Below are 22,597 nucleotides of genomic sequence, written 5' to 3'. Positions count from 1 at the left end.
TGGAGTGGGATAGGAGTGGTAGCAGGGTCATGTGAGTGTCAAGAATGTGTATTTTTACATGGATTGTGGTATTTCTTTTTAATCAACTCTTGCGTTGTGGTCTGTGCAGGTGAAACCCGCATGAGATTCTATGAACTGCTGGTTAATGGTCTTTACACTCCTCAGACCCTCCCTGTAGGCACCGAACAGGACGTGTCCCCAACTGGGAACGAAGGTCTCCAGGTAGGTGTGCTTGGCTTTTCTTAAAGAAAAACTTCCTACAAAATCCCAAATGTTAACATTAGCATTTTAACATTTTTAATTTATCTTGATTTGTGTCTTGCTGTAGTTCCAATGGATGTTATTAATTCACATTTAAATAGAACTCGCTCATAATTGCCATAGCAAATGTACCTCTGAATGTGGAGCATGTGGCTGATGTGTGCCTGCTTTGCACGGGAAATGCTTTTTGTCTTTCTGAGTGCAAAATGCCTACAGAACCAACAGAATGTGCCCTATTAACATTAGAAATTCCTGCAGTTAGGACTGGATCAGATCTGTCCCTGAGATGAGATTTTTCCCTTGAAGTCAGGGGAGTGATTTACAGTGGTACATTTGGCCTGGCGTCTGCGGTGTGCAATCCTCAGCACGCACGGACTTCAGCCTTGCTTAAAGGCTAAGAGGTGGAAGGTGTCTGAGCTTCAATAGTGGCATCAATTTTCCAGAATCTTAATTAGTTGCTAGAATCAGCTTTTAATAAAAGCAGTGGACAGAATTCCTGCAGGCTTCCAGGTGTCCCTTGATATTTAGGGCACAATTCTCTCTGTGGCTTTGCACGATTACCTGCTTCCCTGCAAACCCCACTGGGATGAGAGGGCCAAGGGGGAAGGGAAGCCTGTTTGTGTGAAGTCATCAGCCTCTTTGGCTTGTTTAAATGTACTTTGGCTTCTCATTGTGACTTAAGAACTGATTTTAAGGCATCAAATCTGAAAGAGCTTCAGAAAAGATTTTTTTTTTCCTTCTCTCTACTCATACAACTTCTTAAAACGTCATGATTTCATTAATTCTGTAATCAAGTGTTCTCAGGACAGGTAATAGCTGTACATTGAACATGAAAATCCCATTGATCTGGAAAAAGGAAAAGTGTCCTCCTACCAAAGCACCCCAACAGCAGCAAGGCAAAACCCCAGTATCCTTTTAACAAAATCATAAAAGAGGTTGGTTCTTCCTTACCTCCCAGCAAGGTGCTTTTAAAGGCAGGAGGGAGACAGGTAATGATTTTTCTGGGACCCCTGCTATGAGTAGATCCTGACTGCTCATTTCTGCTACTACCACATCTCAAATAAAAATGGGCAGATTTGTTCTTACTCTTTTTTTTCAGGGTTAACAGCAAAACCCTTAATTGATGGTATCACCCAAAGCAGTCCCTCCTGTAATTATTCTTAAGATTCTTTCTCTAGAATTGTGTTCATGTGTTATATTATTGTCCTGAATTGATTTTTTCCCAATTACCACCAGAATTATTGCTTTGTGAGTAACTTTTAACTGTTTGCATCATGGTTTTGACACTAGGATCTGCCAACAAACTTATTTGCTGTTGTAGTTCAGTAAATTACTCCTGACATTTGCTCCTCCTCTCATGCAGAGCAGCAAAGATCTGACAGTTCTGCAATCCCTGCCACCAGGCCATACACAAACCCCACTGAAAAACACTCCACAGCACATCTATACTAAAGGTGGAGCAGTGTGGATGTTGTTAAGAACCAGCCACGTGCTTCCTGCTTGTTTCTGTGGGTTTTAAGACAGTTGAGGAAGAAATTTTCTTGATGTCTTTCTGTTCATGGTGTCCAGGGGGTCAAACTGAGGGCAAGTTCACACTACTGAGTGGGTGAGATGTATGAACATAGGAGGCAGGTGAGAGTTCAGCTTGACTTTGATAGTGCTGGCATGTAATAAGCAGGTCATTTTACACATTTCTGCCTACCTGTGCTTAAGAGGTCTCACCAGTTGACTATCCTGGTGTGCTTTTAGGCAGCTGGAGCTCAGTCCATCTTCTCTTGCTACCAGGAGGATTCTCACTGAGCTCCTGCTTTGCATTATGGAAAATTGATTCTGGAGCTGATAAATGTGGCACTGTTATGACTCAGCAGAGTCTGAGCTGGAGAAGGGCTGCTCCTAGAAACCCCCTGAACGTGCCTGTGAAGTGAGTTGCAGAGCAGTTACTTGGCTGCTCTGTAGGTTTGTAGGGTTTCAGTTTCAAACACCATAATCAATAGCACTCTGAGCATTTGACTTTGTGAGAAGCTTTAAAACGATGTTTTTCTGGCAGTTGAGAACTTTTTGTACTTTTTTATGCGTAGCCTTCTCCTCGTTACAGATGAGTGGTAGGGAGAATGGTGGACCAGCTCTACTGCATAGGTTTGGGTGCAGGCTGGCAGTTCACTCATTTGTATGTTTTGATTTGTTCACAAAAAAAAAAAGGTAAATTGACAATTTCACATCTCAGACTTTTCCTATTTTCTTTCCTGTTTGCAGTTTAGACAAGCATTACATTGTTGCTAGAAAATGGAACTCTTCCAGCTAAAAGCAGTGTGGAAGTCTCCTGTTCACCTGATGCCCTTGGGGGTAGTTTCGGAGGGAAACTTGTATCTGCTTTCTTCTTCCTCCCCTTGCAGACAAGTTACTCTTTGCCTGACTTTTTCTTCTAAATCAAAGGAGACTCTTAGCAATGGATAATGGTTTGTGCTTTCAGGGATGCTGTAACCTATTTATTTTTTTGCCATAGAAATCAGCACAAACACTCGGGTGCTCAACTCCTCTGAAATCCAAACAGATTAGACAAATATCATTATAGAAGTTTGTGTTGAGGTGCTTTTCTCTGTTGTGTTGTTGCAGTTGACGGACTCCCTGAAGCGCCTGAAGGACAGTTCCCTTTCTTCCGCAGGATCCTCCGTTACCCCAAACAGCAGCACGCCCTTTTCCCACGACACTGCCTATTCCAGCTGCCGGCAAGACACCCCAAACTCCTACAGCCAATTCACCCCACAGTCCCAAGGAACACCCCACACCCCGCGCCTGGGGACACCGTTCTCCCAGGATTCCACCTACTCCAGCCGACAGACCACACCTGTGTACCATTTTGGGCAGGACAGTGGGTACAAACCCAGGAGACACGAGACAAAATTTACGGATGCGTACAACCGTCGCCCGGGACACCACTACATGCACAACTCGGCAGGGGTGTTCCGAGGCCCTGAGCATCAGTTTAGTACATTCAAATCCCATCAGCAGGAGCCAGTTCAGTTCTCTCACACTCCTCCCCTGAGCCACTCTAGTTCTTCAAGCTATAAATCTGCCTTCTCCCCCTATCAAGCACCAGCTGTTTTTCCCCAATCTGACGAGCAGCCGTTTCCCCAAACTTCCAGGGAGACAGAGTACCGGAGACCTGCACCACCTCCCACCGAGATGCTTGTGGAAAGCAGCGCTGCCCCGAGCATCGATTTTGTCCCAGTGAAGGAGAAACCGGAGGAGCCTCCGCCCTTGCCCGACTCGAACTCTGTTCCAGAACCGAGCACAGCATCCTTCTCTCAGACTCCAGAGAGGAGCGAGACCCCTGGCACCCCCACCATGGAGACTGAGATGCAGCATAACAGTTTAGACTCAAGGATTGAGATGCTCTTAAAAGAGCAGAGAACAAAATTACCCTTTCTTAACGAGCATGACTCAGATAATGAGATCCGAATGGAAGGTAGCCCTATTTCCTCCTCTTCTTCCCAGCTCTCCCCCATCCCAACATACGGTTCGAACTCTCAGCCTGGTTTCAGGGGTCAGACGCCTTCCTCGCGCCCTTCCAGCACAGGTTTGGAGGACATCAGCCCCACACCCTTACCTGACTCTGATGATGATGAGCCCATACCTGGGACAGCTCCTCTGAGTCAGAATTCCCGGGGGACATCGGAGGCCAGCATGACTCCCATTGATCAGCTGAGCAGGACCTCCAAAATTGAGACCTTGGAGGCTAAAGAAATGGTGCCTGGTGACCAGACTCCAACATCAGAAAAAATGGATGAGGTAAGCGAGCTGGAACTGAGTTATGAAGCTTTGCATGTGTCCCCAGAGCTGGACAGCGGGGGGAATTGCACTTGTCTTTGTGTCGTCAGAGCGTGGGGTTTCTGGTGGCTTTTCCTTTTACTCGAGCCAGCTGGAAATGAGTTAGATGTGACACAAAGTAATAGTCTCAATCAATTTGCAGTCTCCAGCTTTCTTTATTTATAATACCAGCCTGGTGCAATTTATAGCTTCAGGAGAGCTCAAGGACTGCACAAGCCACCAAAGTTTGGCCAGTGCTCAGGCTGTGTGAATGTCCTGAGTGTTGACAGACACTTAAGCCACTAGAGGAGTTAATGGAGCACTTTCTGCCATTGCTGTGGTCTCTGAGCAGGGGTGTGTATGCAGACACACACTTGCTTAACGGGATTTCATGTTGTACCAAAGTATCGAGTGTATAGGGTGTTTGAAAGCTCTCCAGCTATTCCTGCCATCTGGTTCCAACAGGAGACAGTTGCTGGGTTTTAATACTCACTTTTCTTGGGAGGGAGGGAGTGTTCAAAAGGGGGAGGTAGTTGACTTGTGGGGGATGTGCTCCGCTGAGTCTTCCAATAATAGAGTGGAGATTGTTGCCTCTACTGGGGCATTTGTGGCTGAAGGGGGAGAGAGAGCTGAACAGTGTGGAGTGGTGCCAGCAGACAGGAATTATGTTGCATAGTGTGTCTGTTTGGAAGGTCTGTTGCAACAAATGTGAGTATCACTGCAGTGGATGTGTTGGTCCTATTGTGCTGTGTCAAGGAACAGTCAAAAAACAGATCTTTGCAAATGCCAGACCTTTCTCCTTAATATTTATAATGGTCATGCAAGCAGATGAAACTGCTGTCCCTGGTGTGCAAGAATGCTGCAGTCAAGAGGGCTGGTCTTGTGTAAATGTCCCGAGTATGGCAGATCAATTTAATTTACTCATGAAAGTTTATTGGGGTTAAGCTGGCAGAATGGGTTTCCCTCCGGTGGTTTGCAGTTGTGAGGTTTTCACCAAAGAAGTGGCTGCATTTTGGGAGAGGAGGAGCTGCTCCAGTAGCCATGGGCTTTGCAGGATGCTTCACTGGAGGGAAAGCTCTGCAGCAGTAACACAGTTCAAGTCTAAATACTGAAAATAATGTGACTGTGCTGGATATTTTGTTTTTTCCTGCATGCCTTTCCAAACCTGCTTGTCCTTGCAGTTGCCAGTTTAGCATTTGAAACAGTTCAGCTGCTTGAGTTCTCATTCATCATCCAGGCTGGCCCAGGCTCCCCTCTAGGGAGACAAGTCCCTGGCTGGTGGGGCCTGATGATGTGTTAATTAGGAATGGAGTTTTGATTCCTTAAGCTCCAGTCTGGCAGGCTTAAGAGGGGACACTGTTAGTTTGACTAAAAACCAGGGAGGAAGACATCCCTAATCTCCTTGCATTTCTGGGTTTGTATCTGCTGTCCTTGCACTCATGCAAGAGGGTTGTAGCCAGTTCTGAGTGTGTTTAGGAAGATGGGCAGGTGCCAGCGTGGTGTGTGGGGGTCAGGCACTTCTGTAGCTGACACCGGGTCTGGGGGACTGGCTGGGATGTGATATTGTAGCTTGTGATATGGGGCAGCAGCGTGCTGATGTTGAAGCCCGTGTTAAATCTTTTTTTCCTCCTTAATGAGCTGCTGGTGTCAGAAGTTCACATCAAGGGTTCTGCGATACAAAATTATGTAAGTGCCTCAGTCCTCTGCAGAAGTCAGAAGGGTGGTAACAGGGTCTCCATGCAGGTCATTGCTGCTTTATTTGTCTCCTTCCCCAAAAAAGGTTGATGTTTGTTGTTGGAGCTGTTTATTCAAACTTCCTCTTGGTTACAAATCGTGCCTAACTCTTCTGACATGTTTGAAAAGTTGCCTGTGCTTTTCATTGCTCCTTGTGATGTAGAAAAAATGATCTCCATGTGTTTTTGCTTCCTTTCCCCACCCTTCTCCCCACACAGATTTTTGCTTTAGAAAAAGGCTCTTCTGGCTTCTCTTTCTTTTGCTGAAGGAGCAGAGCTGAACAGTGACTTAACATAGGCTGAAATTTGAGCTGCAGCTTTCCAACTGAGTTAGAGAGGGGCATTGAGTCTGTGTAAAGGCTGGAAAGCTGAACCTCCAGCTTCAGCCTATTGTGATAGCACTATTCTGCTACAGTCCTTTAGAGAATCCTCCAGCAAAACAGAGGGAAGGCAGACACAAATAATTCTTGTGATTGTGTGGCTTGGGGAGCAGAGCAGGGGTGATATCTTAGTGTAGGGAGGCTCATTAAGTATCATAAGGAAGCAATAAAGGGCAGAGAGTTGAACTTATTTACTTAATATTTGGCCCTTCAAGGGTCAGAGCAGCCCCAGGCCAGCTCTCTTTTGGGTGGGTGCTCTAGCTGGGAAAATCACAGGATTCATGAGGTTGCCAGCAAAGTCACAAGGAAGTTTTTCCTGAGGTGATCAGTGCTTTTGAAGGACCTCCTCCTGTTTCCCTCAAAACAAGCATGATTTTTGTCAGTGATTGCTGATACAGTAACATCTGTTCTATAGGTGAAGTGCTGTCAAATCATCAGGCAGATTAACCACCCCAGACTTGCCATAAGTAAAAGAGGTACAGCCAAGCCCAGAAAATGCTCTGATTTATCATGCAAGACCCTGGAGTTTGATTTCAAGATCCGGTGTGATACTCCTAAGCCAGAGTTTGGCAGGGATTTTGGGTGTGGGAGAGGAAGAGCTCTGCATCTGTCTGCAGCTCCTAACCTGGCTAATCTCGGAGCAGTGATTAAGGTCTGCAGAGAAAGTCCAGCTAAGCTTAGCCAAGGGACCAGGCTGAGAGGGGGACCAGTGGGATTTGGGCAGTATGAATTAAGGGGTGGAGAAGGATCCTTTCCAAAAGGAACAGTCTACCAGACAGGAAGGCAGGGCAGAGAGGGCTTTTTCAAGAAACTGGAAGATGGCAAAGAAAAAGTGAAAGAAAAAAAAGCTGAGCTGCATTGCTATATGAGGGAAATTTTTGAAGGAGCAATGTACAAACTTTCCTGCCTATGTGCTTGAGAAGATAAAAAGGAAAGAATTGTAATAATTTCTTTTCACAGGATTTTTGCTGTTTCGGAAGTGCAAAGGTTAAGTACATACAGTTTGATGTTTTGACATCCCATCTGAGCCAGGTCTTGTTTTGGCTTGGCTTGTGGCAGGAAGAGGCCCTGCCTTTGTGCTGGAGGGGGTGACAGGATTGCAGCGAGTCACTTTGTTGTATATTGATGATACCTTTCATGTTTCAGCTTATGAATGTATCAGTTTGTGTGCATAGCTTGTAATAGGAAGACTGTATGGTTGACAATGGTATTTTCCCAGATTTATAAGTACGAAAGCACTTTTTAATTGAGGGATCAGCAGTCTCCTGTCCTCCTGGTAGTTTGACTAAGCACTGAGGTGGGAGGGGCACCTTAAAAATGCCAAAGATCATCATAAAAATAAAGATCCTGAAGCATGAATGAGGTGAGAGCAGTTCTCCTGCTGTTTGCTGGGATTTTTAGCAAATGGGTTGGGGAGTGAACTGGAAGTTACACAGTGCTCAACAGCCCTGGAGACCCTGAAAGCCACTGCTGTCATCAGCTGTCTCACACGGCTGTTGGGAGTGTTTTGAATGCTGTGCTGGGTGCTGAGGTACCTCTTGCAGGACAGCACCGGCATCCCTGGGACAAGCTGTGTGGATGCAGTGGCTCCTCTCACAGCTGCCCAGGGAGAATTTCCCAGCTGTGCTTACTGACAAACAAGGTGGGTCAGGCTCAACCCTGCAATAAGCACTGCTGAAGTCCCCGAGGTTACATCTGGGCTGAATTTGCCCTTTGTATTGAAGCATCTTTGGGTTCTTGTGTGGTCATGGCCAGAACTGGAAAAAATTTTTGTTGAAGTGTCATATTGTCCCTCTGGAACCTTAGCAGGATGTGATGACATTCCCCTCAAGACACTGCCTCGTGTCTTGCGTGGCTCCATGCTGCTGCATCCCCATCCAGACTGGGCATCGTTTCAGTGGCTGGTAAATGATTGTCCATTCCTGCAGAGCCAAATTCAGCCTTTAGTTTTTCAAACTGGTGAGACAAAGCAGAGCCCAGGTGTTGTCCAGGCAGTGAGAGGAGCTGTTGAGGATTTTGGTGCTAGCAGTACCTGCAGTAGCTGCCCCAGGGGCAGTTGATGCCTCTTGGAGCTGAGCTGGGCAGGAGCAAGTCCATCTGTGCCTGCAGGAGGATGTTCTCTTCCTGTACCCTGCTCCCACCCATGGATTGTGTGGGTTGGAGGCAGCCCCTGGGACATTGGTGAGGAATTACACAGAGCCTCCTAAAGATGAACCCAATCTTGCTCTACTGAGGGATGTCTCTGGGCTGAAGAGCTCAGAAGTGATTTATTCAAGGTAAATGCACATTAGGGTTGAGAAGGTAGATCCTTAAGAGCCAGGAAATTTGATACCTTCGTTTCCACAGTAACTGTGCAAGAGTCCTTATGCCCACTGGTAGCTGTTAGTATATATAATATGTATGGGTACACCTGGGATCCAGTTTACAGCTGGAGTGGGATTTATCATTTCTGGAGGGAGATGGGGAGAGTAGATGGGGGAAATGGTTGGTCTGAATGTAGCCTTTTAATTGAAGAAGGGAGAAAAACCTGAGAGCTGTGATTTATACCCAGTCTCATAAACACTTTTTCAAATTTTCCTGCCTCCTGAGCTCTTGCAAATGCAATCATGCCTGACAGAACCGGTTCCTAATGGAAACTCAAAAAATAGGTATCATGTTATGACCATGAATTTCCAGAAATGCAGCCAGCCAATGCCCAGGCAGCAGAGATTTGGATGACTGCTGTGGTTTTACATGTGAATTACACCAGCCATGCCAAACCTGTGAAATTAAAATGAGAGTGAACTGCTTAAGCTGTGGGTTCAGTTCTGCCCTCCTTGACCCATGCACAGCAGCAGTGAGAAGCCACAGTGACTTCTGGGGATCTTGTGGAGTTTAAGCTTGTTCAGAAGAGAAAGGCAGCACACAAATCCCTCAAAAGGTGATTTAAATGTGACACTACAGTGGCCCACTGCCCCTTTGAGAGCTCAGTGATCTTTTCAGCCACTGAATCCTGAGGAGGGAGCAGGCTGGGGCAGGACTGCAAACCCTGCATCCTCCTGGAGATGCTGAGGGTCAGTTCCCAAATAACCTGACCAAGGCAAGGATGTCCAGGCTCCCACAGCAGTGGGAAGTGCAGGTTGTTATTTTACGGGTTTTTTTTGAGAATTAATGCTGGAAGACCACAGGCAGGGACTACTTTCTTGTACACTGATTCATTTGCCACATGACAACCTGCTGCTCCTACAAAAATTTATATGAAGCAGAGGAGTCTGTTCGTTTTTGCGAAGTTGTATTTCAATTTTGACTTTTTGTATTTGGCTCTGATGTGATTCTTGGAGTGCTTGCAGAGTGGTTAGCAGAGCAGAGAGCTTGACCAGACAAATGTTCAGTAGAGGAAGGAGCAAGAGGTAACAAGCCCAGTGTCAGTTTTCACCGTCACTTTTTCAGAGCAGTGTTGCATAGGATCCGCCTGGCATTCCTGATGATACACCCCTCATGCGTATATGCTTGTTGGGGGGAGGAAACCTGAATGGAAAAACATTTGACTGTTTGTGGTTTGGATTTTTTGGATACCAAACAACTCCAGTAGAGTGAGAGAACGTGTCTCTGGTTGATAACAGAGCTGGAAATGGTGAAATGCTCTGGAGTGTAACTGAAAAATAGAAAGCAGGCTGTGGTTGGGAGGCTGAGTGGTTCTTTTGCTCTCACACCAGGCCAAGGCTTTGAGGCTTTTTCATTTTGCATACCTGATAGAATTGACATTGCCATTCCTTTTTATAAATCAGTGTTCCTGACAATACTCTCACCACTAGCTCAGTTTGTTCTGTTTCTCCACCAGTGACTTCTTGTAAATTTTCAGTTCCTGGCAGAACCTGGCTGTGTATACTTGAACTGCTTGTTAATAGGTAGAACATTGCTTATTTTGTGTTTGTGTAGTCTGTAGATGCCCCTGCACTGGAAAGTTAGATCCAAATTACAGTGTTTAAGCATAGCACATAACTTAGAGTGGAATAATATCTGCAAATCTGAGCTCTGCAGACCATCCACAGTTAGAGAGCCATTGGCCATCTTCCTTTTGCTGCTTGCAGAGCTCTTCCTATTCTTTACAGCACTCAGGATTTAGCAGTGACGATATTGAATGTTCAGTTGTCATAAATGCAGGCTGTGAAGCCTCACACTGAAGTGACACATTTTCCTCACAGTTTCTCCAACCCATTATCATTCCAGTTGCGTTTCGCATCTGATGGCTGTGAAAAGTGACCAAGGGAATGCAGACAAGTTACTGGATGGCGGCGTGTGTTGCAACATGCAGTGACACTGAGAAAACGTGCCAGTGTGTTAGGTAATCAGTAGAAATATTGAGAAAATAATTGCTGTTAACATATTGTGCTGGCAGCCGCCAGAACAGCACTAATTTCTGGGTCTGGTTGTGAAGATGCCGGAGCAGCCGCTGTGTTCTATATGTGTCTGTGTCTGACACAGAGCACTGAGCAGACGAGCTCTTATTCAAATTTCTGCTGGCTGGTGCCTTTCCTGGAGTCCTCTAAATAGATACAGTTCATCAGTAGAATGTTTTTTCCATACTGCATCAATTTTGAGGCCCATGACTTTGCCACCCCCCTTCTGTTAATTTTAATTTTCAGTTTGGGGTACTTGTTTGTGCCTAGTGAAGATGGGGCAGAACTCAAAATGAAACTTTGCGAGGTCGTTAGCTCTGTGCATCACATACCTGGCCACGAGGGCTCCTTTGACCCAGACATGTTACTGCTGTCTTAGGATTTATTATGAAAGTGCAGTGCTTGCTTTTGGAAATGCCCATTCATCATGACAAAAAGATTGCTCACATTTTGTGCTCCTAAGAACAAAATATTTAAAAAAACAAAGATGAAAGAAAATCGTAAAGGAAAAAAAAGAAGTTAAAATGTTTTTTTATTTGCATAGTGCTAAAATAAGGTCAGCATCTGCTTTCACACATTTCCAGCAGCGCAGACAGGCCTCATGAAGTGGAAATAGCAAGGCAGCAGATTGAGGCTTCTCATTTCTCTCCAGGCTGGAATAGGTGGAATAGGTTTGCTCCTCTGGCTGCTGCAGGATATTTCTCTAGGAGCAGTTTGAGTAGAGGAAGTTGTTGGTGGCTTGGGCTCCGGCAGTGGCTGAGCACGGAGGGCACCACCTGTGCCAGAACTGAAACCGCCCGGACACGGAGCTGGCAGCAGTGCCCGTGCTCGGGAGGCTTTTCTGCGAAGGGATCAGACAGCTGGAGCTCACCTTGCAGTTTTCCCTCAACTTCGGCACTTTTTGGTGGTGTTTGGAGCTGCTGGCTGCTCCGAAGGGCTGTGTTTGGACTGTGTATTTCTGTGGAGTCGATAACAGTGTGCGAAGTGCAATTACCACACACCTTTGACCAGCTCACCTGTGTTTTTGGCCAGTCTCTCTCAGTATTAGGCAGTAAGTCAGGGAGATAGTTAAGAAAAAGGCTCTGAGAATGGTGAGGAGGGGAAGAGGAGGAGAAACAAAGATGGTTGAGTCCTTCCTGTCTCACCTTCTTCCCTACACCTTCAGGCATTTAAGGTTGGATGTCCTCAGGCTCTCTGCTGCCCAGATTCCCTGTGCCACTGAGTGCAATGGCACAGAGCCTTAGGAAGAAGAAGGCTGAGCATGGTGTAGGGTGGGTGACACCAAGGATGGATGGGGTTTTGTTTTTCCTGGGCCTTTTTGCTGTCCTGATCCAGAAATCTGATGTCTGCTGCTTTTGTGGGTGACGTGGGGTGGGAGTTGCTCTCTTACATCCAGATTTTTTCCACAAGAACTGTGCTTGGCAATGAGCAGACACTGTTTAATGTTATGTCCAAGCGGCCTGTTCTCCTCCTGTGTTGCAGGATCAACATGTGTTGCACACACCAGGGAGACATTCCCTGTGGAGCCTGGAGAGGGATTGCTGAAGCAGGCGGCTTTTTTCCACATTTCCCTTTTCCCAAAGGAGCTTGTTATTTCTGGTGCCTTGTGTATCCCAGGCAGAACAAAATATACTTATTTGAGGTGATAGCAGTGTTGTTTGGTAGAAGGGGGAGCTGGTGTGATGTTGGCACGTGGCTCTGGGGACTGTTTCCAGTCCTTGTTGCTAAGCAGTTGCCAAATGTGGCATTTTGGTCGGCAGATGTGGCTGAGAGTTTCCAGTGCAGATAATTGAAATATTGCCTTTGAAGGATGCAGATAAATGTGAGCAACTGTTATCATGGTGCTACAAGCATTTTGCTATTGTCAGGAAAAAGGAATACTTGGAAAATATGAAAATCCTTCATACTGTATAAAATTATTCAAATTGCAGTAATACATAAAGGGCAATCTACCAGTGGAATGTATGCCATGGAGATGTGTGTGAAGGGATTAATTTTGACAAGGGAATCTCAACAAATTTATTTGCTTGTTAATATAGTGTCAGGTGGGATGCAGCTCCTAAATTACCTCAGGAAAGTGGTAACAGCAGATGGGTTTGCAAAGCTGAGGTGTGTTCCAGGCAGGCAGGTGGTGAGGGTTTGGTGGCAAGGGGCAGCCCAGCAGAGCCCTGATGGAGGATGGTGTCCTGATGCCGGGGTTGCTTTTAAATTCCCTGGGAGCTGGCATCATGCTGGGACACCTAGCCTGGCTGCCAGGCACCAGCAGTCAGTTGTGAACCCGGCTGGGTTGGATGTTCAGGCTTCAGCTTGAGGAAGTCTTGTTGCATGACTTTGTCTTGGGTTGTTGCTGGGGCACACGTGCAGAGAAGGGTCAGTTTTTGCAGTATTTTTGCAATTTTAACTGAGCTCTGTTATCAAGAGCATTGCATGGTGCAATTGTGTTCGTGAGGCACAACTTTAGGATCCTGTCCAGTGACATGTATTGATGGTGGTTTGGTGTTATAATGACCACTGTGCAGCTCTGGTGCTTCAAAAGGTGCTGAGGTCAAACTGTGCTAAGTAATAAACAATGAGCTGCAAACCACCACAGCAGCTGCTCCTGCAGAACTGCTTAAAAAATAAAAAGATGCCCATGCCCACCTGGATCTGTGAACGGGGCATGGAATGCATGGGCACAGAGCTGTGTTTGCCTGCTTTTGTGCCTTTCTCACAACTGTTTCACGTAACTCTTTAAATAAGTAACCTGGCTTTTAAGACTTCATCTATAGCTTCAAGCTAATGAACTAGTTTAATAGGAATGCTGCTTTAAAAATACCAATAAAGAGCTGTATGATGGAGAGGGGTTTAGCTGTCTGCTCAAGAATGGGCTGTAGTGATGCTGTGCTGCTGTGAGCTTCTGCAGGGCTTCACTCATCTCAAGCATTTTAGCAAAGCTCTTTAAAGCAGGTAGTAAAGAAGTGAGTAAAGGAAGTGTTACCAGCATGGGGAAGCCTAGGAGAGCCTGAGAGCTGGAGTGGTGGGTCTGAGGAGCAGAACATGGATCACCTGGTGCTGGCTCCTGAAAGGCTCTGCCGTGGACATGCTGCCCTTCCACTTGAGCAGTCACCTGTGGAAGAGCTTGATTACAGCTCTGCTGCAAGAGAGAGCAGGAGAGACTTCAGACTAACTCATGAGTAAGCAAGGAAAAGGCACATCTCTACTTTCCTTGGCTGTCTGTGTTGTTGGGGTTATTTCCTTTGGGTCTGCAGTGGGTGCCTTGCAGCAGCCTCTCAGCAGCTCCCCTGGGTCCCCCCTGACCAGCAGATTAGCAATGCTCAGCTCAGTAGCTGCTGCTGGACCTGTCTTCCACAAACATCTAATTCATTATTCAACCCATCTGCACTCCTGAGCCTGTGCAGTATCCTGTGACAGGGCAGTGCACAGCTGAGTTTTGTTCTAGGTGAAAAGTGTTTTCGTGTGTTTGTTTAGACCTCCTGCCTGCTAATTAGGGGACAGGTGGGGAAATCGGCACACTTTACCTCTCCTCTCTTTTTTGCATATTTTATGCCTGCACAAATGGCACTGGGAATGCAGCCCAGCTGGGGGGTATTTCCACTCTGGTGCTTTAGAACACTTGCATTTTTTACAATTTATTTTGCATAAGGTGGGGTTAGTTTGATAGTAAAAGTTTGGTGTCTTCTTGAAGGCCATGAGAAATGTTATGTCCTGCACAGAGATTATTTTTGTTAAGGGATCAGTCAGCAGCTGGCAGCCACAAGGATTATGGTTTTATCACCCAAAGGGAGTGATAGGGGGAAAAAGTTGCATTTCCCTCATTGAGCAAGTTTTGAAAAAGGATAACTTGGAGGTATTTCTTGCTCTTTGTCTTAGAAGAATATTGTTATTGTTTTAATTAATAGGTTAGATTCCTCAATTGATGAGCCTGATTCTGTCCTCTCTAACTGCGTGCACTTAGTTAAATCTGAGTACAGCAAGTGAATAAAAATCTAAGCTGGAAATTAAGCAGTGAAAAATTCAAGCTGCGTCCAGAGAGAAGAGAAATGTTACCAAAGAGGAACAGTTTCTTGCTGGCCTTACCCTTACTTTTAGGGAAGAACATCTACTCAACTGCTGGAAATAGGCTCCCCAGAGTGAAGCATCTCCTGTGGTCTAGTTGGGTTTTAATGCATCTACTGCTTTGCTGGGAAGGACTTGTTAGGTTTGTGTTGTAATGCTCAGAAAATGAGGAGCTGCTAAGCTCATTAGGGTGCCACTCATGACTTGTGGTCACTCCTGTGAAGGACTCCCAGCCAGGGAGGGTTTGTGTCTCCTGAGCCTCCCATTCCCTGGGGCCACTCCAGGCTGTGTCCCAGCAGACCCAGAGCATTTGTGCCACCTCCAGTGGGGGCTGTGTCCAAAGTGGGTAAATGCCTTTTGTCAGTCAAGATCATGTGGGCTGTCTGAACCATCTTCTCTACAGCAATTTTTCTGGGAATTCAGAAATGCAGCAGATGTCCTGTTTTCTGTCTGGGGTGATGGTGGTGACTGTCTCCAGAACAGAAAGCCACAGGTTTCCTTCTTTGAAACCATACCACGCAGCCACCAGGACTGCAGTTAGGATGATAACAAGGTCCTAAAGACCTTATTAACAGTGTTTCCTCTTTCATGCATATTTCTTTTCAAATTGGTGGTGGTGCTGGGCTAGAGCAGAGCTGCTGGAAGGAGAGCAGTATGGAGGGCAGGTGGGAGTGAGCAGGAGATCCTTAAGTGATGAGACTGATGAATAATCTTTCTTTTGCCCATTCTCCTTCAAGACCCAAAATTCCTTCATTTCTGCCCTCCCTTCTGAGGCGACTCAGTGTTGCACAGGTTTTGTGCTGGGGACATCCAGGTCTCACAAACTAAACCAGTGCTGGTACTCACACTGAAATGTAGATAGCACTGAACAGGACATTGAAAATGCTGCCATAACTGTGACAGCCACGTGATTTCAGATACTCAAGGGTACAGTAGTACTCTGTAAAAGGGGAAGAGTATCAAACTGGCCTAGTTGTGCTGATTAGAATTGTTTAAATACAGCATGTGTACAACCTATTCTTCAACATGCTGCTATCAGCTGGTGAGCTAGACTGTTTTCCATGCCTATCTCCTTTCTTATCACCCTCTTGGTAGCAAGATCTGAATTCATGGTTCCATTTGACCTAAGGTTTAAGTATGAGGGTGAGGTCAGGGGTTGGCATGTGAACTCCTGCCTGGCACTGAACTGTGAGAGATCTGTGTACTCTGCTCATGCAGTTATTGCAGGGTGGCTTTTTTTTTTTTTTTTTTTTTTTTTTTTTTTTACTTATAGATGGACTCTGATCTTATGTTGCCAGTTCCCTTTATCTTTGTTTGCAAAGTACCTTCTTTAGAAATGTGTGTGCGTTTCTGCACACCAGTGTGAAGAGCAAGACAGTGTTTGGCTCATTTGGGAAATGAGCTCTCTGTGTACAGTGTGATTTCTTCTTCCTTGCTTTTCTTTGCATCTTTAGAGAAGGGGATGCTGCCTCGAGCTCTGCATCTTTTTTATGTGGATAGACCTTAGGACAAAATAATAGCTGAGGTGCCAGAAAATGACAGAGGAGCCCATTGCATCTGTACCCAGTGCCTTTCTGTTTTTCAGAGAGACTGTTCAGTTCTTCTGTTGGATTTGGCTGGTTAGTTCCCAGAACTCTGCATCACTGAACCTGGTGTCTGAAAAGGGCTTTACCTGGCTAAAGCCAGTCAGGCTGTATGAAAGTCTTTGGGAAAAGCAGAGAACATTCCCTGACTAATTTATCTGTAGGGGGTATTTTCTTGCCACTCTACCATCCTTTTATGCATGACTTAGCTTCCCAGCCACTAAAGCCTTTGAAGTTAGATTGCAAATAGCTCTTCAGCTATCCCTTCCCCCCATCTAAAATAGGGAAACCAGAACAACCATTGCTGTGGAAAGAACCTGCCTTGTTACATGGCTTCCCAGTGTTAACACCCCTCTCTTTTCCTCCTTCCTTTTCCCTACCTCCTCCTCCCCCCACAAAGAAACCCCTTTTTTCCCCCCTTAATAAGATCTACTTAAGACTTGAGGGAAAAGGCCATGGTTCCATGAGATGGTAAATCCAATTTTAGGGTGTTCATATGTGATGAAAAACACTGTGGCCACATGACGCTGGCCCTGAATTGGCACACATTCGCCCTGCCACTTCAGATTTGTCCTCATAATGCAGGAGGGGCAACTGTGTGAGCCAGCCTTGCATGGGGGCACTCACAGCCTGCCCCAGCCTCCCTGGGCTGGGCTGGGGGCCAGGGACTCCCCATCTCACACTCCCACTGCATTTTGTGACCTGCCCAGTTGGGTGCTCGTGTCGGTCTCTGCTCAGATCTGTGCAGTCTGGGTGTCTGGAAGTCTCCAGTGTCAGCGTTGCTGAATGTGGACCCCAGGGATGTTATGTTGGCCTCTCCCTGCAGACACCAGAGAGTCTCTAGAGCGTGGAAAACCCAGAGGTAATGTCTGGCTGCTCCAAATATCCCTTCTTCAATGATCTTGCTGACAGGAGCAGTGTAACTACATCATATGCCATGAGGTTTGCAGTTTGGAGCCTCCTCCTCTTGGGAGGGAGAAAGACCTGAATTAAGCCATCCTCTTTGTGGATGGCTTACTAACTTACTAACAAATAGAGCAACCCCCTCAACCTAGCTCTCTTTGCTAGTTCATCTCTTCAGGATTTCTGCTGAGGCAGATCTGGCAGTTTTTCCCCACTGGCTTAATTCCTGGCTCTGAGGATTTCTGTCCTAGGAAGCTCTTGCAGTGGGCTCTTGAAATTCACATTGAAAATTGGACTGTGGTGCTGTCTTGCCAAGAGAATGGACTTTTGGAAGTATTGAATGATGATTGAGTGTTCTCCCCTTGGGATCACATTCCTCAAGTTGCCTTTTTTCTGGATCAGTCAAGATCTGTTTACCTCAGACTGTACCACACAGGCTTCCCATTTCTTTCTTCTTGCTTCACCCAGACTTGTCTGTCCTTCCCTGCACCACTTGCTGAATGAAAGAAGTTCTTAGCCTTGTGGAAATGCCTAGCAGCTGCCTAGGTGGGTGTTTCTTACTCCAGGTTCTGTTTCAACTTCTGGAAGGAAGAATCCATGCATCATTTCCTACAGCCACTGGAGATCCTATGTACAGTCAAGTAAAAACAGCTTGAACCTCTCCTGTTCAATCACTGCATTAATTTTCTCCTATTTTTGGTGGGGATTTGTGTGGACCATTTCATGCCCTATGTCACATCAGGAGCTTTGCTTTGGGAAATACTGATTTAAGCTACTGCTAAGTTCTTTTCCGTGGAGATGTTGATGTTATTCCACTCTCCTGCAGGGAGACAGGATAATCCCCTCTGGAGTCTGAAACAGGGCCTTGAAGTGTCAAGCCCCATTTCAGCTGCTCAGTGCATGTGAAGGCCTGCAGGAAGTGTGGTGTGGATTTGCATGAGGGTGGATTGCTCTTTGGCAGTGCTGTCCACCCTACAGGAGTCATTTTAGCTTGTTTTGTCATCTTGATTCACTAGATTTTCTGATGATGGCATGGACTGTTGGGCAGATGTCCAGCTCTCCTGCTGTCCTTAAAACATAAGTCAGATTTCTTCTGTTCCTGGTGTCAGGAAATACTGGAAGTGAGTGAGGAGACCTTTTCCCTTTGTAAGCATTAGCCCCATGTGCCTTCTTCTCAAAAGCCCTTCCTGCCCTACCCAGTTGAGCTGTCATTCTCATCCTTCCCTGCATCTTTCCAAATCCCCACTTGTGTCTCCCCATGTGCAGGATGGTCTAATTAGGGACCAGCACCTGATGGAGCATGTTGTGAGACACAAGCAAGCACATGAGGTTTGCTCATCCCTGTCCCCCTCTTCTGGGACCAGCAGGATCTTCCAGGGAATTCTCCCTCTAGCCTTCTGTGGTTTGGGATATCAGCTCAAAGTTCCCTCTTGGCCTTATGAAGGAAAGTAAGTGGCATAAATTGAGCTGGTGTTTGCATTGCTGTTTGTTTACAATGAGCACTTGGATATTATTGTCACTTGTTTTACTTGTTGGACAGCCCTGTAGGTGTGGGGAGCATTGCCTGTGCCAAAGAAGTGCTGCAAGAGGTACCAGACCAAAAGCAAACCTGAGCCAACACAGTGTGTGTGTTAGGTGGGATATTGTCATCATAAAGAGCTTTAATTCTCCTTTTCAGGTAGTGAGAGGTACTTTGGCAGTTGGTACTAGAGAAACCAAAACATCCAAGGAGTGTCTGTCCTTCTGTGAGAAATCCCTGTTCTGTTAGGGCCTTTTTGGTGCCCTTTTTGTGGGACATGGCATTGAGTCCATCACCCTGATTTGTGTGTTTGCAGCCTTTTTTATGAAGTGCTGTATAACTATTTAAAAACCTTGTAGTCTTCTTTTGTAGAGATAGAATCACATGTTGCTGGAGATATTTTATAATCACTGATTTGTAATATGTAAGTATTTCCATTTGCCAATTACTGAGCTGGGCATTTTATTATCGTGCAAACACCAGAAAGTTGTTTCAATCAGAAGCTGCTGTGGTTGCCCTTGTGGGCTCTGACTGCAGCAGGAGGACAGGAGCTCTCCCAGCTGCCCAGAGGAGGTTGAAAGATCTGACTAACCCACGGGGAGGAGGCAGCAACTTGATTCCAGCTTCAGTGCAGGCTGCAGTGGTGGTGGGCTGGCCACCACGAGCCACCCGGGACAGCACAGTGACCTGACCAGGTTGGAAATGTGACCCAGCAAGGTGCAGGCAGCAGTTTGCTCTGTGTTTTTGCTGCTGGACTGTTGGCAAACCACCTGCAGTGCCTCTGCCCTCCTGTACTCCGTGTCTGCCAGCAAAGCACCACCCTTGAGCATGTTCTTCCCGAGGCAGGGCTGTAATTATGGTTAGCAAAGTAAAAATACTTGTGTGTGTTGTAAATGAGGTGCCGAGTGAGTCTGTCTTGTTCACGCCTGACACGGTGAGGTGTGAATGCTCAGCAAGGTCCCTCTGCCATGTCATCCTGGTCTCCCAGCAAGACAAGAGAGCAGTTCAGAGCCACGACTCCTCCTCGTGTGCTTTGCCTAGAATGGGGAATCTGCAAGATAAAAGATTAAAAATGAACAAAGCAATACTCTCTGGAGCCCTCACTGGGTTTGCAAATTTTGGGCTACAAGAGGTATTTGGTATTTACACTGTTAGCAGAGTGAATGGTGGGTTTCTCTGGGCCAAACTTGAAAGGAGTTTTTCAGTGAAGCTTTCTTGGAAGAGGAGTTTCAGGTGTCTGGTTGGTGACCTCAGGCTTCATTTTTTTCTGGATGGTGGCATAAGAAATGTGTCAGGTTTGAAATGTCTCGTTCTCTTTAAGGTGCTCTGCTGAAGCAGTCTGGTAAGAGACTTGTGTGTTAGAGAACTGGAGCTGGTTTCACCCAGGGATCATGGCTGTTTCCCTTGTCAAACACAGAGCACAGGCAGTGAGGAGCCTGGTGTGAGCCCAGTGTGGGGAGGGAGCTGGAGTTGGGGTATAGGAGGTCAGAGGGACCCTGGAGTCTGTTCTTGACTCTATTAGTGACTTGGTGTATGACCCTCTTCAGTCAGTTGGCCTCTCCTCATCACCTCTGAAGGCTTTTCTTTCTCTGCTTTTTTGTAAGGATGAAGTGTGAGATAATCACTTGTGAATTTTTTTTCAACCCTTTTTTTCAACTCTAATCCAGAACCAAGTGATGACTGTTTAACCAGGTTATGAAAACTTTTTTGTCCAGGAGTCCCTTCTTCTTTGAAGTTCTAGCTTTATTGAAAAACATGAAGGCTAATGCCCTTGTACTGTGCTGAATGCCATCGATCCTGCATTTCATTATTTTGATGCTCCAGAGCTCAGGCAGGTAATGCCAAAGTAGTTGCTATGTTCAGTGGTATAGTTCCCTACCTTAAATACAAGTAACTTGGTACCCAGCAGAATGTTCAAGTGAAATTAGCTGTAAGCTGATGGTGTTCAAAATGTGTTCTGAAATTCTGAGTGAATTCTTTTATCAGATGGCCTTTTAGAAGGAAATGGAAGTTTCTCTGCCTGTAAGAAAGGTACTGAACAGTGTGTAGAGTGAAGGTCCCAATCACTACCACGGTGTCAGTGCTCCCTGGGTCAGGGGATGGAACAGCCTCCTCACATCTGGAAGCTGCCAGGTCTGCATGCAAATATTAGGATGTAGTTTCTTATCTCTGGAGGTATTAACATTTGCTTGCAAAATGCTGGGTATGGCTCTGAGGTGGGATCAATACCCTGTAGCCAGTGGCTCTACCCTGTCACTGTTCCAGCTGATGGAGTGGCATCCCAGGATGTTCCCTCACTTAACTTAAGAGTCTCTGCACACTCTGCTGGTGTTAAAGGTGGCAATTAACATTTTGGGTGAACAGTGAATGAGGCCATTTATAACCAGTTACGCTGACATGAATCTCTCCCAACAAATTTGCATCATTAAAGAACCTTTGGAAAAATGTGTCATGCGTATAATTAAATACCTGTTTTGCTAACTCTTAATTTAATTAATCCAAAGTAAAGTTGGCAGCACAAATTAATTTAGCTGGAAATGGCATTTCTCTCAGTGGGCTGAAGAGAGGTTTTTTGGTGGCATTGTACCAGATGACCTCAGAAACAGACAGGTGAACTCTGGGCCTTATTGACAGTGATGGCCGTGACATTTTCATAGCAGTATGTATGTCATCTATCAGCTCACTTTTTTCTGTTTGTGAGAGCAAAGAGGGAGGCCAGCTACAAGGCAGTTTCTTTGAGAGGACAGCACAGGTGCTTTTCAGCTCTACCCTGAGAGGTATTTGGTAGCAACCATAGTAAATCCAGGTTCAGACAGGTGAATGAAAAGAAATTCAAATAACAGAAGATCTTTCTATGTCTCCCCTTGCTTTTTCTATCTGTACCTTGATCTCTTTCACTTGGTGCCTACATCTTTCCCCCTTAGATATGAGCAGTTACAGGAAAGTCATCCGCTTTAAATATTCGTTACTCTTAACTTTCTTTAAAGAGTTCCTTGTAGATGATCTTTTGGTTTGACCTCTTTCCTAACCTTGTGATTATTTTCCCCCTACCCCCTGTGCCTTTTCTGATCCTTTTCTCCCTGCCATTTAATCTCCTTCTCTCTTCCTATCTGTCTTGCCTGGGATAAAATTGGAGCACAGACTGTGTGCACTGTGCAAGTGGAGGTGAGTTGAAGCCCAACATTGTAGGAAGCAGGGAATCTGTTGTTGCTTCCTATAGACTCATCTGAGCACCAGAAGTGAAAAAAAAAAGGTCTTTCAATCTTTCAAACACTGGTTATTGCTTTAGCAATTCTCATTTCAGCTTAAGTAAAAATTAATGCAGATGTGGATGAAGGAAGCTCTGTGCCCTAAAGCATGGAATCCTGCTAGTCCTGCCACCTCTCTGCAATTTCAGGACTGGCTTTTTCTATGTGATGTTTCCTTCAAGAGGGAAAACCAGCCTCATTTATCAGGCAGGACTCCAATCATTGGTACTGAGGCTGATGAGAGGCCGGTGTGGATGGCAATGGGCTCTGGGTGGACAGGAACACACAAATCTTGTGTGGCAGGACTGACTGGGACAGGCTGGGGGCTGCTGGTGCTCCAGGATGGGAGCTTGGGAGGGCTCTGGGAGGGTGCAAGGTCCTGCAGGAGGGACTGGGGGGAATTTGTGGCTTGACACTGCTCAGTGCTGGTCTCCCCTGAGGCCTCATGAGGTGACTTTTCTCCATATCCCATCAGATGAGATGAATGTGAACTTGAAGCTGATTTTGTCTGTCTTTGGTAGCCTGAACACTCCTGGCTTTCTATCCTGCGCCAACCTTTAGCATCATCCAGCATTTGCAATTGAAGCCAGTGCTTTTAACAGGGCCTTTTGTGTTCACGTACTGAAAACCGGGGTCTGTTGCACAGAAATCCTGTTTACACCTGCCACAGTCGTCCTTTTCGCTCTTCCTCTGCTCCTTTCACTGGAGCTGCAGTGGTTGAAACTGCA

General features: G+C 46.1%; 1 protein-coding gene across 1 annotated transcript in view; it reads left to right on the top strand.

Annotated features, from left to right (window-relative positions):
* SETD1B (SET domain containing 1B, histone lysine methyltransferase) overlaps positions 1 to 22,597 on the top strand; it is a 43,947-nt gene that overhangs the window by 4,991 nt on the left and 16,359 nt on the right. Inside the window, exons 5-6 of the mRNA XM_077787253.2 lie at positions 110 to 222; positions 2,875 to 4,050. Of these exons, the coding sequence (XP_077643379.2) occupies positions 110 to 222; positions 2,875 to 4,050 (1,289 nt within the window). The remainder of the gene's footprint in view (positions 1 to 109; positions 223 to 2,874; positions 4,051 to 22,597) is intronic.

The sequence above is a fragment of the Lonchura striata genome, chromosome 15 (assembly GCF_050655825.1).
Source record: "Lonchura striata isolate lonStrDom1 chromosome 15, ASM5065582v1, whole genome shotgun sequence".
NCBI classification, from domain to species: domain Eukaryota; kingdom Metazoa; phylum Chordata; class Aves; order Passeriformes; family Estrildidae; genus Lonchura; species Lonchura striata.
Note: the sequence above shows the minus strand (reverse complement) of the source record. Positions and strands in the feature narration are given on the sequence as shown.